This window comes from Amblyraja radiata, chromosome 39 (genome assembly GCF_010909765.2).
Source record: "Amblyraja radiata isolate CabotCenter1 chromosome 39, sAmbRad1.1.pri, whole genome shotgun sequence".
Classification (NCBI taxonomy): Eukaryota; Metazoa; Chordata; class Chondrichthyes; order Rajiformes; family Rajidae; genus Amblyraja; species Amblyraja radiata.
Genome location: NC_045994.1, coordinates 17295501 through 17313847, shown reverse-complemented (window position 1 = coordinate 17313847; position 18347 = coordinate 17295501). Strand labels below are relative to the sequence as shown.

At 54.1% G+C, this 18347-nt stretch overlaps 1 protein-coding gene across 1 annotated transcript; it reads right to left on the bottom strand.

Annotated features, from left to right (window-relative positions):
* Positions 1-2769: 2769 nt before the first annotated feature.
* On the bottom strand, positions 2770-17755 carry LOC116967366 (dedicator of cytokinesis protein 5-like). Its single transcript, XM_033013874.1, has 12 exons — positions 17244-17755; positions 16280-16361; positions 15131-15215; positions 14056-14142; positions 12536-12712; positions 11287-11370; positions 9585-9722; positions 8374-8528; positions 7062-7257; positions 6418-6538; positions 5123-5244; positions 2770-3565 (listed from the first exon to the last, which is right to left on the bottom strand). Exons 1-12 carry the CDS (start codon positions 17377-17379, stop codon positions 3455-3457), a joined length of 1494 nt encoding a protein of 497 aa, XP_032869765.1. The 5' UTR covers positions 17380-17755; the 3' UTR covers positions 2770-3454.
* Between the last annotated feature and the right edge of the window lie 592 nt (positions 17756-18347).

Genomic DNA, 18347 nt, shown 5'->3' with positions numbered 1-18347 from the left:
CAGGGAGGGCATGCAAACTCCACGCTGACAGCACTTGAGGCTGGGATCGAACCCGGGTGTGTGGTGCTGTGAGGCAGCAGATCTACCCGCTGCGCCACCCATCTCAATGCAGAGACAACAGCGATACCTTTGTCTGCAAGGTGGTGCAGCGGGTAGAGCTGCTGCCTCACAGCGCCAGAGACCCGGGTTCCATCCTGGCCACGGGTGCCGTCTGTACGATCTCTCCGTGACCGCGTGGGTTTTCTCCGGGTGCTCCAGTTTCCTCCCACACGCCAAAGACGTGCGCGTTTGTGGGTTAATTGGCTTGTGTAAATTGTCCCTGGTGTGTAGGATAGTGCTAGTGTATGGGGTGATCGCTGGTCGGCGTGGACTCGGTGGGCCGAAGGGCCTGTTTCTACGCTGTATGTCTAATCTGAAGTAAACTAATCTTTGATGACTGGCTCCGGGCAAGATTTGTTATCTAGCCATTCCAAACCCACCTCTCTTGTGGTTGGGAAATATTACGTGTGTGGATGGAGGTGGATGTAACTGATTCCCAGTAATGTCAGAGTGTTGGGGCTAAGGCACACATTGCTGTCCAGCCCAAGTCTGGCTCTTCCTCTAACGCTCATGTCTGTTCCAACTGCAAAATGGGTCGACTGGAGATCTTACAGAAACATATACAATTCTTGAGGGATTGGACAAGCTTAATGCAGGAAAAATGTTCCCGATGTTGGGGGGAGTCCAGAACCAGGGGCCACAGCTTAAGAATAAGGGGTTGGCCATTTAGGACTGAGATGAGGAAAAACATTTTCACACAGAGTTGTGAATCTGTGGAATTCCCTGCCTCGGAAGGCAGTGGAGGCCAATTCACTGGATGTTTTCAAGAGTTAGATTTAGCTCTTAGGGCTAGCGGAATCAAGGGATATGGGGAGAAAGCAGGAACGGGGTACTGATTGTGGATGATCAGCTGTGATCATATTGAATGGTGGTGCTGGCTCGAAGGGCCGAATGGCCTCCTCCTGCACCTATTGTCCATGTTTCTATGTTGATTGCACCCGCCCTGTGTCCCAGACCAGAATCACAGATACAGTGTGGAAACAACTTGCCCGAACCGGCCAACAATGCCCCATCTACACTAGTCCCACCTGCCTGCATTTGGTCCATATCCCTCCAAACCTGTCCTAACCATGTACCTGTCTGTTTTTTAAACTATGGGTTGGTCCCAGCCTCAACTAGCTCCTCTGGCAGCTTGTTCCATACACCCACCACCCTCTGTGTGAAAGAGAGTCTGTGTTTGTATTGTAGTCAGCAGGGATAAATTAAACCAGTGTGTGTAGGCTTCCTGTGTTAGAGCAGGGACCAGGGAGAGGGGTGTACCAGTAAACATGGTGGGGGCCAGAACAGGGGACTGTGCATGCACTCTGCCTATACTGAGGGTGGTGGGGGCCTGAACATGCTGCCAGGGGTGGCGGTGGAGGCAGAGAGACCAGTGTGGGAGGTGTGATCGTGACCTGTCACCTCTTCACTCAGTGCTAACTCGCCAAAGAGAAGATAATTTGAGGTAAAGAATCAGCAAGTTGAGATGTGTGGGAAGAAACTGCCGATACTGGTTTAAACTGAAGATAGACACAGAATGCTGGAGTTACTCAGCGGGACAGGCAGCATCTCTGGAGAGAAGGCATGGGTGACGTTTCGGGTTGGGACCATATCTCCTTTGTAGAAGAGATCACACACACACACACATACACACACACCTCCAGAGATGTTACCTGTCCCGCTGAGTTACTCCAGCATTTTGTGTCTATCTTCAGTCATTCACGTATAGGATGTTGGTCGGGCCGCATCTGGAGTACGGGTGCAGTTCTGGTCACCCCCATTACAGCATGTGGGGGCTTTGGAGACGGTGAAGAATTTTACAACAACCTGCCTGGGTTGGAGGGTGTGAGATACAAGGACGTGTTTCTCTGGAGTGTCGGAGGTTGAAGGGAGGTGTACAAAATGATGAGGGGCATAGATAGTGTAGACAGTCAGAACATTATTTCCCAAGAGTGGAGATGTCAGAGACTAGAGGGAATAGCTGTAAGGTGAGGGGGGGGGGGGGAAGTTTAAAGGGGATGTGCGGGGCAAGTTCTCCACACAGAGGGTGGTGGGTGCCTGGAACCAGTGCCAGGGGTGGTGGTGGAGGCAGATACGATAGTGGTGTTTAAGAGGCTTCTAGATGGGCTCATGTATATGTAGTGAATGGAGGGATGTGGATCATGTGCAGGGAGAGGGGATTAGTTTAACTCAGCACGGACATTGTGGGCCGAAGGGCCTGTTCCTGTACTGATTTGACAGGTTCTATTCAAAATCCCTCACACGCCGACCATCCCCGATCCCACGACACGCAAGAGGCACCGCGTGTTACATACGTGTTCAATAGAATTATTTACACTCCTTCCACAATATTCTTGTATTCAAATGTTAAGTCTTAAATTAATTCAAATTTCCATCTTTTTGCACTTAATCTGAATAGTGCATTATTATCCATAATCTCCTTTGTAGAAGAGAGCGCACACGCACACACGTGCAGACACATGTACGCACACATGCATGCACGTACACACGTACATAGACACACGCACAGACACACATACAGGCAGGTGCGCACACACGCACACAGATGCTCACACACACACACACACACACACACACAGACGCACACACACACACACACAGACGCACACACGCACACACACACACAGACGCACACACACACACAGACGCACACACACACACACACACACACACACACACACACACACACACACACACACGCGCGCACACACACACACACACACACACACAGTGAGTGTTGGACTTTGCCAGGCCTCAGTGATCCAGTGTTGTGGGGATTTCTCCGGCACTGCGTGTGCATGTGTGCTGTGACCAGTGAGCCGTGTGCGTGTGCATGTGTGCTGTGACCAGTGAGCCGTGTGCGTGTTCAGTGTGTGACGGTGCCCAGTGAGCCGTGTGCGTGTGCGCTGTGTTGTAACGTTGGGCTTTAGCCCGTGTGTGACGTTAGGGAAGTCCCCGCTCCAGTCACAGATGCCCCGTGTCGGCCGTGTCCATCTCCGTCCGGCTCGTCTGTGCCAGAGGTTTGCCCGGGCAGTCCATACGGGCTGTGGCTTCTGTGGCAGCCTCTCCCCACTGGTCAGTGGTGGGCCGGAGGCAGTCGTTCCCATCCCACTGGTTTGTTCCGTGCCCGATTGTCCAGAGGCGAGGGGTGACACACGACCTCTGTCCAGGGCAGATCCTGCAGCCGACCCCATTGTCCAGGGCACCAGTGGACCCGGTCGTGACCTTCTGGCCCACTTGGACCTGCTGTGGTCATCTCCAGGACGCTGACCTCCATCCATCTCCTTGACCCCTGACCCCCGACCTGCGGCAGGGTGGAGGTGGTGACCCCGTGGTGACCTGGTGTTGGGACCGGCTACTCCTCTGCCGGGCAGTGGCGCTGGGGCGAGGTGGGGTTAGAGTGCCGGGCCTTTGGCGGTGGGTGCGGGGGTCGGGGCGAGGTCTTCTCCGGCAGCGGTGGAACCAGCTGCAAAAGACCAGACACACGTGTTACATCCTCGTTAAACCTCCGCCCTTGCATCACACACTGGGTGTGGACGCAACACTGTGTGTGTCCACCCTCACCACCGCTTCCTGCTTCAGTAACAGCCACACACAGGGACAGGGGAGACCACAGAGTGTGTGCTGGACACAGCCCGGTCCATCACAGTACTGACCCACCCCACTCCCCACTATCAAAGGGATCAATAGACAATAGGTGCAGGAGTAGAGGCCATTCAGCCCTTCGAGCCAGCACCGCCATTCAATGTGATCATGGCTGATCATCCCCAATCAGTACCCCGTTCCTGCCTTCTCCCCATATCCCCTGACTCCGCTATCTTTAAGAGCCCTATCTAGCTCTCTCTTGAAAGCATCCAGAGAACCTGCCTCCACCGCCCTCTGAGGCAGAGATCTACTTCTGAATTTGTGGTGGGCAGGGCAGTACTCTGGATGTGTTGTGCGTAGTAACATGCTCACTACAGGAGTCGCTCAAGAAGGCAGCTAATACCATCAATGACTATGACACATAAGGCCATTCGGCCCATCGTATCTGCTCTGTCATTTCATCTCCCTTTACCGTAGGCTGTGACAACCGTACCACCCACACCACCCTGGCCACGCTCTCTCTCTCACCACCCCATCGGGAAAATTGTTCAGGAGCCCGAGAACCGTCACCTCCAGGTTCAAGAACAGCTTTGTCTCAACAACCATCAGGCTCCTGAACCACCCTGGACAAGACCAACCACAACCCTAGCTCAGCACCAAACTAATATGGACTTCGCACGAAGGTTCCATCCTTTAGTTTGGTTTCCACTATCGTGGTCTGGTTGACCTAGATATCTGATAATTAGAGATATACACAGAGTGCTGGAGTAACTCAGCGGGTCAGGCAGCATCTGTGGAGAACATGGATAGGTGACGTTTCACAGAGTGCTGGAGTAACTCAGCGGGTCAGGCAGCATCTGTGGAGAACATGGATAGGTGACGTTTCACAGAGTGCTGGAGTAACTCAGCGGGTCAGGCAGCATCTGTGGAGAACATGGATAGGTGACGTTTCACAGAGTGCTGGAGTAACTCAGCGAGTCAGGCAGCATCTATGGAGCTAAGGAAATAGGCAACGTTTCGGGCCGAAACCCATAAGGGTTTCGGCCCGAAACTTTGCCTATTTCCAGAAGGATTTCGGCCCGAAACGTTGCCTATTTCCTTCGCTCCATAGATGCTGCTGCACCATAACTCAGTGGGTCAGGCAGCATCTGTGGAGAACATGGATAGGTGACGTTTCACAGAGTGCTGGAGTAACTCAGCGGGTCAGGCAGCATCTGTGGAGAACGTGGATAGGTGACGTGTCGGGTTGGGATGCTTTGCAGTCTGAAGAAGGGTTCTGGCCTGATACGCCACCCATTCCTTCTCTCCAGAGATGGTGCCTGTCCCGCTGAGTTACTCCAACACTTTGTGTCTATCTTCGGTGTAAAGCAGCATCTGCAGTTCTTTCCCACACATGCTGCCACGGGTGGTCCAGTCGAGATCCTGGTCGGTGTGTTACCTGCAGCGAGTGCCTCTGGCTGCCGTTCTCACACGGTTTGCTCTTGGGGGGGGTTGGTGGAGGTGTGGAGGTGTCTCCAGGGCTGGTGGACATCATGGAGTCCGTCTGGAGCAGCAACTGGCCTGTGGGGGTGGGGGGGGGGGGAAGAAAGATTCTATAAAGGACCTACAGCAGACATAATACCCCATCGGTTTGAACATTGATGTATCTCACTTCAAATAACCCCGGCATTCCATCTCTCTCCACCCCTCCCCCACCCAAGTCGCACCAGCTTCTCATTCTCACTCAGCAAGCAGCTAACTATCAGTTACATTTTGCATACCTTTCATTCATTGTTCTTTATCTCTCCACATCACCGACTATATATCTCGTTTCCCTCTCCCCTGACTCAGTCTGAAGAAGGGTCTCATAGAAACATAGAAAATAGGTGGAGTAGGCCATTCGGCCCCTCGAGCCAGCACTGCCATTCAATATGATGATCGTGGCTGATCATCCACAATCAGTACCCCGTTCCTGCTTTTCCTCCCCATATCCTTTGATTCCGTCAGCCCTAGGAACTAAATCTAACTCTCTCTTGAAAACATCCAGTGAATCGGCCTCCACTGCCTTCTGTGGCAGAGAATTCCACAGATTCACAAATCTCTGGGTGAAAACATTTTTTCCTCATCTCAGTCCTAAATGGCCGACCCCTTATTCTTAAACTGTGACCCCCGGTTCTGGGCTCCCCCAACATCGGGAACATATTCCCTGCATCATTTTTCGGGTCGAGACCCTTCTTCAGAGCTGGGCTAGAATCTAAAGAGTTATCTGGCCGTTGGTAAAAGGGTTCTGGTGATAACTGGATGGAGGTTTGGGCAGAGAGAAGGCTGGGTTGGCACGGTGGCGCAGCGGGTAGAGCTACTGCCTCACAGCGCCAGGGACCCAGGTTCAATCCTGACTACGGGTGCTGTCTGTACGGAGTTTGCACGTTCTCCAGCGTGGATTTCCTCCCACACTCCAAAGACGTGCAGGTTTGTAGGTTAATTGGCTTTGGTGTAAATGTAAATTGTCCATGGTGTGTGTAGGATAGTGTTAGTGTGCGGGGATCGCTGGTCAGCACGGACTCGGTGGGGCCGAAGGGCCTGTTTCCACGCTGTATCTCTAAACTACACTAGTGTGTGAATGGGCGATCGCTGGTCGTCACGGGCCCGGTATATCTCTGCAGTAAATGTGAAGTGAAGGAGCAGAGACTGATTGTGGGGGTGGGTGAGGGTGAGACGGGGGGGGCTGTCTGGTGCGAGGGGGGCTGTACATACTCGGGCTCCTGCTGCTGGGCGGTGTCGGACACTGTGGCAGTGGACTGGAGATCTGCAACGAAGGCAGCCGCTTGTCAACAAACTGTAGACTCTTGGGTCGCTGCAGCCTCAGGGGCGGCTCCTGGCAAAGAGAAACACAGTCGTTAGTAATCGGGGCGGGAGGAGGGGTCCATTAGGGATAGGAGTGTTCGGTCTGTGGAATTCTCTTCCTCAGAGGGCGGTGGAGGCCAGTTCTCTGAATACATTCAAGAGAGAGCTAGATAGGGCTGTTAAAGATAGCGGAGTCAGTGGATATGGGGAGAAGGCAGGAACGGGGTACTGATTGGGGATGATATCAGCCATGATCACATTGAATGGCGGTGCTGGCTCGAAGGGCCGAATGGCCTCCTCCTGCATCTATTGTCTATCGGCCCATCAAGTCTACTCCGCCATTCAATCACAGCTGATCTATCTCTCCCTCCTAACCCCATTCTCATGCCTCAACCCCACAACCCCTGATATCTCTCACAGGTTACGGGGAGAAGGCAGGAGAAAGGGGATGAGAAGGAAGTGTAGGTCGAATAGCAGAGCAGATACGATGGGCCGAATGGCCTTCTTCTGCTCCATGTGTCTGGGACATCTACACTGGGAGCTACAGTACTCACCATCTCTGTGAAGTCGACCTTGCTGAGGGACAGCTCGCTCCTGGCCTCGCTCTCGAAGATGACCTGGGACTTGCTCAGGTTCTTGTCCTTGAGTTTGGCCGTGCTCCCTCGCCGGTCAAGCTCCTCCCGGTCCAGCTGCTCCTCTGGCCGGCACAGTGCCAGCGGTCTCCGCTCCACCAGAGGGTCCAGCACCGAGCTGCCAGCACAACATCACCTAACGTCAGCCTTCAGAGACCCAGACCGGAAACAGGCCCTTCGTCCCACACAGCCCGTGCTGACCAACGATCCCCGCACACTAGCCCAGTCACACACGCACACACACACGCCCAGTCACACACACACACACACGCCCAGTCACACACACACACACACGCCCAGTCACACACACACACTCGCCCAGTCCCACACACACACACACACACTCGCACACGCCCAGTCACACACACACACACGCCCAGTCCCACACGCACACACACACGCCCAGAGCCACACGCACGCACACACGACCAGTCACACACACACACACACGCCCAGTCCCTCACACACACTAGCCCAGTCCCACACGCACGCACACACGCCCAGTCCCACACGCACGCACACACGCCCAGTCCCACACGCACGCACACACGCCCAGTCCCACATGCACGCACACACGCCCAGTCCCACACGCACGCACACACGCCCAGTCCCACACGCACGCACACACGCCCAGTCCCACACGCACGCACACACGCCCAGTCACACACACACACACACACACACACGTGTACACACACACACGCCCAGTCACACACACACTCGCACACACGCCCAGTCACACACACACACGTGTACACACACACACGCACAGCTTTGGGGTGTTGGAGGAAACCCATAGTCACAAGGAGAATGTACTCTCTCTCCATTCACCCCCCTCATTCGCATCCCCCCTCCCTCCCCATTCCATCACCTCTTTTTCTCTGCACCCATTCCTTCCACCCCTCTCTCCTTCTCCCACTTTTCCCCAATCCCTTCCACCTCTCTCTCTCTCTCTGCCTCCACCTCCCCTCCCATCACTGCCATCTCCCCCTTGCCATGGGAAGGAGGATGGGATGGGGGGGGGGGGTGAGAGTGGGGGGGATGGGGAGGGTGGGGGTGGGGAAGGGGAGGGGGGGAGGTGGTGGAGGATGGGGAGAGGGTGGGGGTGGGGGAAGGGAGAGGGGGGTGGAGGATGGGGAGAGGGTGGGGATAGTGGAGTGGGAGGGTGGGGGTGGGGGTGGTGGAGGATGGGGAGAGTGAGTGGGAGAGAGGGGGGGGGGGGTGGTGGCCTTACCCGTTGGAGTGTGGGCGTGAGGGGTTACTGTCGGAGGAGGTGGACGAGGTGGACATGAGGGAGACGGTGGATAATCTCCGCAGGGTGGACGACATGATGTAAGGGAGGATGACCGATCCCGAGCGGCTCCGCTTCCTGTCGGTCAGCGCCGGGGGCTGTGGAGGCAGCGACGAGCGGTCAGTCCGCGAGAGCGAGACGCTGCAGATGCCGCAGAACCCGAAACACAAAACCAAACCAAAGACTCTCTCCACACCCTCTCTATCCAGGCCTTTCACTATTCTGTAAGTTTCAATCAGGTCCCCCCTCATTCTTCTAAACTCCAGCGAGTACAGGCCCAGAGCCGACAAACGCTCATCATATGTTAACCCACTCATTCCTGGAATCATTCTTGTAAACCTCCTCTGGACCCTCTCCAGATCCAGCACATCCTTCCTCAGATATGGGGCCCAAAAATGCTCACAATACTCTAAATGTGGCCTGACTGACCAGCGCCTTATAGAGGCTCAGGGCAGCGAGTCTTCAACTGTGGCCAATGTAGCGGTCAGATGGACACAGAGTGCTGCAGTAACTCAGCGGGTCAGGCAGCATCTGTGGAGAACATGGATAGGTGACGTTTCACAGAGTGCTGGAGTAACTCAGTGGGTCAGGCAGCATCTATGGCGCTAAGGAAATAGGCAACGTTTTGGGTCGAAACCCGTAAGGGTTTCGGCCCGAAACGTTGCCTATTTCCAGAAGGATTTCGGCCCGAAACGTTGCCTATTTCCTTAGCTCCATAGATGCTGCTGCACCATAACTCAGTGGGTCAGGCAGCATCTGTGGAGAACATGGATAGGTGACGTTTCACAGGGTGCTGGAGTAACCCAGTGGGTCAGGCAGCATCTGTGGAGAACATGGATAGGTGACGTTTCACAGAGTGCTGGAGTAACTCAGCGGGTCAGGCAGCATCTGTGGAGAACATGGATAGGTGACGTTTCACAGGGTGCTGGAGTAACTCAGCGGGTCAGGCAGCATCTGTGGAGAGAAGGGGAGGGGTCTGAAGGGTCTCGACCAGAAACATCACCCATTGCTTCTCTCCAGAGACGCTGCCTGTCCCGCTGAGTTACTCCAGCATGTTGTGTCGACCTTCCTACCCATTCAGTCTTGCTCTCAGTGAACGTAGAAGGCTGCAGAGACACAGGTTCCTGGGCGCAGCGACGGTCCCAGCCACTCACCAAGGTGATGACCCCATACAGCTTCTGAACTTTCTCCTTCAGCTCCCTGAAGCAGGAGACGATCCAATCATGCAGCGGTCTCAGCTCCACAGTCGCCTTCTCTCCGTGAATCCGGATTCCCTCGGCTAACAATGGGATCTGGGAACGGAGAGAGACACACACACACACACGTCAACAAGGGCCAACCCTCCTCACGCATCAGGTCATAACATCATAAGTGATAGGGGTAGAATTAGGCCATTCGGCCCATCAAGTCTACTCTGCCATTCAATCATAGAAACATAGAAAATAGGTGCAGGAGTAGGCCATTCGGCCCTTCGAGCCTGCACCGCCATTCAATATGATCATGGCTGATCATCCAACTCAGTATCCCGTACCTGCCTTCTCTCCATACCCCCTGATCCCTTTAGCCACAAGGGCCACATCTAACTCCCTCTTAAATATAGCCAATGAACTGTGTGGCCTCAACTACCTTCTGTGGCAGAGAGTTCCAGAGATTCACCACTCTCTGTGTGAAAAAAGTTATTCTCATCTCGGTTTTAAAGGATTTCCCCCTTATCCTTAAACTGTGACCCCTTGTTCTGGACTTCCCCAACATCGGGAACAATCTTCCTGCATCTAGCCTGTCCAACCACTTAAGAATTTTGTAAGTTTCTACAAGATCCCCCCTCAATCTTCTAAATTCTAGCGAGTACATGACTGATCTATCTCTCCCTCCTAACTCCATTCTCCTGCCTTCTCCCCATAGCCTCTGACACCCGCACTAATCAAGAATCTATCTATCTCTGCCTTAAATATATCCACTGACTTGGCCTCCACCCGTCTGTGGCAAAGAATTCCACAGATTCACCCGGGTGGTCCCGGTGGTGCAGTGGTAGAGTTGCTGCCTTACAGCGAATGCAGTGCAGGAGACCCGGGTTCGGTGCTGTCTGTGCGGAGTTTGCACGTTCTCCCCGTGACCTGCGTGGGTTTTCTCCGGGCGCTCCGGTTCCCTCCCACACTCCAAAGACGTGCGGGTTTGTAGGTTAATTGACTTCCGTAAAAATCGTAACATTGTCCCTAGTGTGTGTAGGATAGTGTTAGTGTGCGGGGTGACCAGGGCGGACTCGGTGGGCCGAAGGGCCTGTTGCCGTGCTGTATCTCTAAACTAAACTAAGATGACATGTCTTCGAGAAGAGGAATCTCGTGCACTGGTAATTGCTTTAACTTTGGAACCAGGTGCAGAGAGAAGGTCTCCCTTGTCATGTTGGCATGATGCCTTGTCATGTTGGCATGATGCTTTGTCATGTTGGCCTGATGCTTTGTCATGTTGGCGTGATGCCTTGTCATGTTGGCATGATGCTGTCATGTTGGCCTGATGCCTTGTCATGTTGACCTGATGCCTTGTCATGTTGGCCTGATGCTTTGTCATGTTGGCCTGATGCCTTGTCATGTTGGCCTGATGCTTTGTCATGTTGGCCTGATGCCTTGTCATGTTGGCCTGATGCCTTGTCATGTTGGCGTGATGCCTTGTCATGTTGGCCTGATGCTTTGCCATGTTGGCCTGATGCTTTGTCATGTTGGGTTTGATGCTTTGTCATGTTGGCATGATGCTGTGTCATGTTGGCGTGATGCCTTGTCATGTTGGTTTGATGCTTTGTCATGTTGAGGTGAAGTAAACTCGATTGTAAACCAGTGTGAATGGTGGGAGATGGCGACCCACCTGTAAGGCGATGAGTTCCTTCAGGGTGTCGATGTTGTGCTGGTCTTCAGGATGTTGCTGGATATACTTCGTACTGAAGAAGGCCTGAGAAACGGTGGACAACAGCGCCATGAAAGACCACGTTGATTGGCCCTACTGTAAACTGGCGGAAACACCCCTCGTATTTCACTCGGGCAGCTTACACCCCAGCGGTATGAACATTGACTCCTCTAAAGGGGCTGTCCCACTTGGGCGACCTTATTGGGGAGTTTAGAAGAGTTTGGAAAAAAAGTCATGTTGAAGACCTCCTTCAACTATGTTGAAGACCAGCTTCAACTGGCTACAACTAACTTCGGGAAAATTGGACACCGAATAGTGGAGAGTGAAGATGACCTCCTTCGACCTCCCTTCGACCATGATGAAGACTATTTACGACTACCCTCGATCACCTACGACTAACATGCCGACCTACTGCGACTAAACCTACGAGTAAGAAAAGTATCGATTTTTCCTTTTTTTACTCGCGGGCATTTTTCAACGTTGAAAAATACGCAGCGACCTAGCTGAGGCCTCGAGTACGCGGAGACCACTCTCGAGCATGAAGGAGAGTTACGAAGATCTCTTACGACCTCGTGTCCACCATGCTGCGAGTATGAGTCGAGGGCAAACTCGCCAAGTGGGACCCTTGCCTTCCCTATCTCACCATCCCTCCCCCACTCCACTTCTCCAACTAGTTTGACTGCCCCCCCGATTACATTTAATCTGTTTGCTTCGTTGTCACCTTCTCCGAGCTAACTATGATCTAGTCTACGTTTACCTTGACCTTATCCCCTTTGATCTCTCGTTTTCACACCTTACCCTTCCATATCTCTGCGTCTCTCTCTTCCCTGACTCTCAATCTGAAGAAGGGTCTTGACCCGAGATGTCACCCATTCCTTCTCTCCAGAGATGCTGCCTGACTGTCCCGCTGAGTTACTCCAGCACACGGTGTCTATATATCTAAGGGATAGTGCTGGTGTACGGGGTGATCGCGGGTCGGCACGGAGCCGCTGGGCCGAAGGGCCTGTTTCCGCACTGTATCTCTGCACTAAACCAAACTCTCCTGTCCATGCACCTGTCCCGAGTGTCCTGAGATGCCAACACACCTTGGCCAGGTGTTCACCTCTCACCTGTGGGCCTGTTTCCAAACCGTATCAAAGTCTAAAGTAGAGTAGCCATGGAGGACAGCAGAGGAGAGGCCCTTCGGCCCACAATGTTGGTGCTGACCCACCTTCTCGTAGTTAGCGGACCCCCCCATGACAGCAGCGTCTACGATGCCACTGAGCAGCATGGAGAGGGGGTGGGCAGGGAGCGCTACTTCCCACGCGTAACGCTGAACCATGTTGCTGATCTTCTCGTTGGTCCTCTCCATGGTCTCGATGGCGTTCTCCAACGGACTGATCTCCTCCTGCAAGCAGATCGGGCAGTACACACTCTTACTCAACGACACTTCATTGACCCATGGAAGGGTCTCGACCTGAAACGTCACCCATTCCTTCTCTCCAGATACTGCCTGTCCCGCCCCGCTGAGCTACTCCAGCATTTTGTGTTTACCTTCACTCACAGGGAGACCAAAACAGAGTACGATGTTTGAAGAAGCATCTGCCGTTCCTTGTATCTCCTTCGACCATTGGATTCAGCTTTGGTCTCCCTGCAAGTGAAGATAGACACAACGTGCTGGAGTAACTCAGCGGGACAGTCAGTCAGGCAGCATCTCTGGAGAGAAGGAATGGGTGACGTTTCAGGTTGAGACCCTTCCCTCGACCAAAACCCCTCACCCTTCCCTTCTCTCCAGAGATGCTGCCTGACTGACTGTCCCGCTGAGTTACTCCAGCACTTTGTGTCTATCTTTGGTGTAAACCAGCATCTGCAGTTCCTTCTTACACATATGTACATTGAAAAACGACACAGAGTGCTGGAGTCACTGATCGGGTCAGGCAGCTTATCTGGAGTACAAGGATAGTTGATATTTCGGGTTGATGTAGTGGGGGGGGTGAGGGGAAGGATAAATTGGAAGAGAGGAGAGGGCAGGACAAAGCCTGGTGAGTGATAGGTGGAGACAGGAGAGAGGGGGGTTTGATAGGCAGCTGGTTGGACAAAGACCTTTGTAAATTGGCCCTGGTGCGTTGGGAGTGGATGTGAAAATGGGATAACATAGACCCGGTGTGGATGGGTGATCCCTGGTCGGCAGGGACCCGATGGGCCGAAGGGCCTGTTCATATGCTGCATGTCTAGACATTGTGGGATCTCGTCATTAGTTTAGTTTAGAGATACAGCGTGGAAACAGGCCCTTCGGCCCACCGAGTCCGTGCCCACCAGCGATCCCCCCCGCACACTAACACTATCCCACACACACCAGGGACAATTTACAGAAGCCAATTAACCTACAAACCCGCACGTCTTTGGAGTGTGGGAGGAAACCGGAGCACCCGGAGAAAACCCACGCGGGTCACGGGGAGAACGTGCGAACTCCACACAGACAGCACCTGTAGTCAGGATGGAACCCGGGTCTCTGGCGCCGTGAGGCAGCAGCTCTACCCGCTGCGCCACCGTGCCGCCTTTGAGCGTGAGAGTCATGAAGTGTCTGCCCACTTGTTGTGTAAACCAAGTTCACACCAAGGTGAGAACGAGACAGCGGGAAGAAGCAGTGACCCAGGTTGGAGGCCGAGCTTGGGTGCTGTCAGTGTGGAGTTCGCACGCTCCCCGTGTGATGGTGTGGGTTGCCGCTTGGCCAGTGCTGGGGAAACTTACCACGGTGACTGTGTTGACTTCGAACCACTGCAGAATGCCGGGGAATTTATAGACGGTGGTGTATGTGACCCGCTCGATCCACATGGTCTGTAATACAAGTCCACAGGTCAGAGAACCGAGCCGAGCCCACCTTGACCCACCCTCCCCCCCCGACTCGGCTATGGCCGCGGGCACATGGTGTGACCAGTCTCCCTCTGTGTGGGTGATCAGCAGTCAGGTGAGCACAAACACCTTTACCTGGGCAGGTGCACGGATAGGACAGGTAGAGAGAGATATGGGCCAATGCACACAATGGACTGGTGTGGTCAGCATGGAAGGGTTGGGCCGAAGGGCCTGTTCTGCTCTGAATAGTTTTATAACTGTATGAATTGCGTGCCCCCCGCCCCCCCCCACCCACAGCGCGGCGCTCCCCCACCCCCGCCCCTCCCTCCGCACTTTGTAGAAACAAGGAACCGCAGATGCTGGTTTACCACGGAAATAAACCCAGAGGCAACGGGAGATGCAGAACCCAGAGTGCTGGAGTAACTCAGCGGGTCAGGCAGCATCTGTGGGGAACATGGATAGGTGACCTTTCACAGAGTGCTGGAGTAACTCAGTGGGTCAGGCAGCATCTGTGGAGAACATGGATAGGTGACGTTTCACAGAGTGCTGGAGTAACTCAGCGGGTCAGGCAGCATCTGTGGAGAACATGGATAGGTGACGTTTCACAGAGTGCTGGAGTAACTCAGCGGGTCAGGCAGCATCTGTGGAGAACATGGATAGGTGACCTTTCACAGAGTGCTGGAGTAACTCAGTGGGTCAGGCAGCATCTGTGGAGAACATGGATAGGTGACGTTTCAGTTCTTCAAAATTGCGTTTCGTGTTGGAACCCTTTTTCAGTCTGAAACGTCACCCATCCACGTCCTCCACAGATGCTGCCTGACCCTCTGAGTTACTCCAGCTCGTTGTGTCTAAGGGTTGGTGCGAGTGTAGAGGGTGAGTTTCCAGTGTCTGAATCTGCTGGTGTCTCTGGATTTCTTTACTCTGGGTCCAGTGAACGCCAGTGACCGCGGCCAGTGCCAGGTTCGGATCTCACCAGAAACTCGTTATCGGGATCTTTCTCTCCCCTGTGGAATGGCCGCGAGTACTGGAACTGCTGCACTTCATTGGCCCGGTAGAAGCTGCAAGGAGATAAGACCAGGTGACGTATCTGACCCTCACGCACCGCTCACAACACACACGCTCACCACACACGCTCACTCCCGGTGTACGGGTCACACACACAGCGTGGAGTAACTCAGCGGGTCAGGCACCATCGCTGGACAACATGGACAGGTGATGTTTCCTAGAGAGGCCCTTCAGCCCAACTAGCCCACACTGGCCAACATGTCCCAGCTACACTAGTCCCACCTGCCTGCGTTTGATCCATATCCCTCCAAACCTGTACTATCCATGTACCTGTCTAACTGTTTCTTAAACGTTGGGATGGTCCCAGCCTCAACCACCTCCTCTGGCAGCTTGTTCCATACACCCACCACCCTCTGTGTGAAAAAGTTACCCCTCAGATTCCTATTAAATCTTTTCCCCTTCACCTTGAACCTATGTCCTCTGGTCCTCGATCCCCTTACTCTGGGCAAGAGACTCTGTCCATCTATTCCTCTCATGATTTTGTACACCTCTATAAGATGCCCCCTCATCCTCCTGCGCTGCATGGAATAGAGACCCAGCCTGGCCAACCTCTCCCTATAGCTCACACCCTCTAGTCCTGGCAACATCCTGGTGAATCCCTGTCTTCCTACCTCTCCCTGTGGACCATGCCCGCTGATGCTGGCCGGCAGCGTTCTGCTTCACTCTGTCTAAGGTGCGTGGCGGAGAGCGGAGCGTACCAGGACACGCCCGCGCCAGGGCAGTCACGGTGGCGCAGCGGTAGAGTTGCTGCCTTACAGCGCTCACAGCGCCAGAGACCCGGGTTCGATCCCGACTACGGGCGCTGTCTGTACGGAGTTTGTACGTTCTCCCCGTGACCTGCGTGGGTTTTCTCCGAGATCTTCGGTTTCCTCCCGCACTCCAAAGACGTACAGGTTTGTAGATTAATTGGCTTGGTGTGTGTGTAAATTGTCCCTAGTGTGTGTGTGTGTGTAGGATAGTGTTAGTGTACGGGGATCGATGGTCGGCACAGACTCGGTTTCCACGCTGTATCTCTAAACTAAACTAACAGACTGAGCAGCGAGAAGGCTCCACTTACTTCAGGATCTGCTCTGGAACGGGCTTGTCCTTGAACTGCAACGGCAGGTTCAGCACCGGCTTCACCGTGAAGCACTGCACATCTGGCAACTCAGGTCAAGGTTGACACCACAACACTCACTGTGGAGCAAGGAACTGCAGGTGCTGCTTTAGACAGACAGGCACAAAGTGCTGGAGTAACTCAGCGGGACAGGCAGCATCTCCGGAGAGAAGGAACGGGCGACGTTTCGGATCAAGACCCTTCTTCAGACTGAGAGCCAGGGGAGAGGGAGACTAGAGATAGGGAAGGGTAGGGTGTGAAAACGTGAGATCAAAGGAGACAAGGTCCAGGGAAAATGTAGGGGACACTACAGTCCACACTAGTCATTCAGTGTCAATGGCACTGATAGACACAGAATGCTGGTGTAACTCAGTGACTCGTGTTCGTATCCATGTTCCCAGCTGTTATCAGGCAACGGAACCATCCGACCCAACCAGGGAGCTGTCCTGAACGGCCATCGATTTATCGGGGACCCTCGGACTATCCTTGACCGGACTGTATCTTGCACTAAACGTTAGCCCCTAATCATGTATCTGTACACTGTGGACGGCTCGATTGTAATCATGTATTGTCTTTCCGCTGACTGGTTAGCACGCAACAAAAAGCTTTTCACTGTACCTCGGTACACGTGACAATAAACACAACCGCTGCCTCTCCAAATGTTGTTATAGTCCCAGCCTCAACTATCTCCTCCAGCAGCTTGTTCCATACACCCACCACCCTCTGTGTGGAAAAGTTACCCCTTTAAAAAGTTAAAAGATTCCTATTAAATCTTTTCCCGTTCAGCTTGAACCCGAGTCCTCTGGTCCTCGATTCCCCTACTCTGGGCACGAGACTCTGTGCATCGACCCGATCCATTCCTCTCATGATTCTATGAGATGCCACCTCATCCTCCTATGGAACAGAGACCCAGAATAAAGGATACGCTGGAGGGGGGAGTTGGTGATGGAGTCGCTGGGCGGCGCAGTGCTGCTCATCTTGTCTGCGTTGGGGAACTGCGTGGCCAGCCTGAGGCGGAAATCCTCGTAACGCTCGTAGTCCTTGCCCCGGTACACAAACATCTTGTTCTGCCGGGCACAGAGGCAGCAGAGGCCCAGAGTCAGAGTCTCCAGCCCAGTGGCCAGTGTCTGAGTCTCCAGCCCAGTGGCCAGTGGCCAGTGTCCAATGTCTGAGTCTCCAGTCCAGTGTACGAGCCCAGTGTCCAGTGTACGAGCCCAGTGTCCAGTGTACGAGCCCAGTGGCCAGTGTACGAGCCCAGTGGCCAGTGTACGAGCCCAGTGTCCAGTGTACGAGCCCAGTGTCCAGTGGACGAGCCCAGTGTCCAGTGTACGAGCCCAGTGTCCAGTGTACGAGCCCAGTGTCCAGTGTACGAGCCCAGTGTCCAGTGTACGAGCCCAGTGTCCAGTGTACGAGCCCAGTGTCCAGTGTACCAGCCCAGTGTCCAGTGTTCGAGCCCAGTGTCCAGTGTACGAGCCCAGTGTCCAGTGTACGAGCCCAGTGTCCAGTGTACCAGCCCAGTGTCCAGTGTACCAGCCCAGTGTCCAGTGTACCAGCCCAGTGTCCAGTGTACGCGCCCAGTGTCCAGTGTACGAGCCCAGTGTCCAGTGTACGAGCCCAGTGTCCAGTGAACGAGCCCAGTGTCCAGTGAACGAGCCCAGTGTCCAGTGTACGAGCCCAGTGTCCAGTGTACGAGCCCAGTGTCCAGTGTACGAGCCCAGTGTCCAGTGTACGAGCCCAGTGTCCAGTGGACGAGCCCAGTGTCCAGTGGACGAGCCCAGTGTCCAGTGTACGAGCCCAGTGTCCAGTGTACGAGCCCAGTGTCCAGTGTACGAGCCCAGTGTCCAGTGAACGAGCCCAGTGTACGAGCCCAGTGTCCAGTGTACAAGCCCAGTGTCCAGTGTACGAGCCCAGTGTCCAGTGTACAAGCCCAGTGTCCAGTGTACAAGCCCAGTGTCCAGTGTACGAGCTCAGTGTCCAGTGTACGAGCCCAGTGTCCAGTGTACGCGCCCAGTGTCCAGTGTACGAGCCC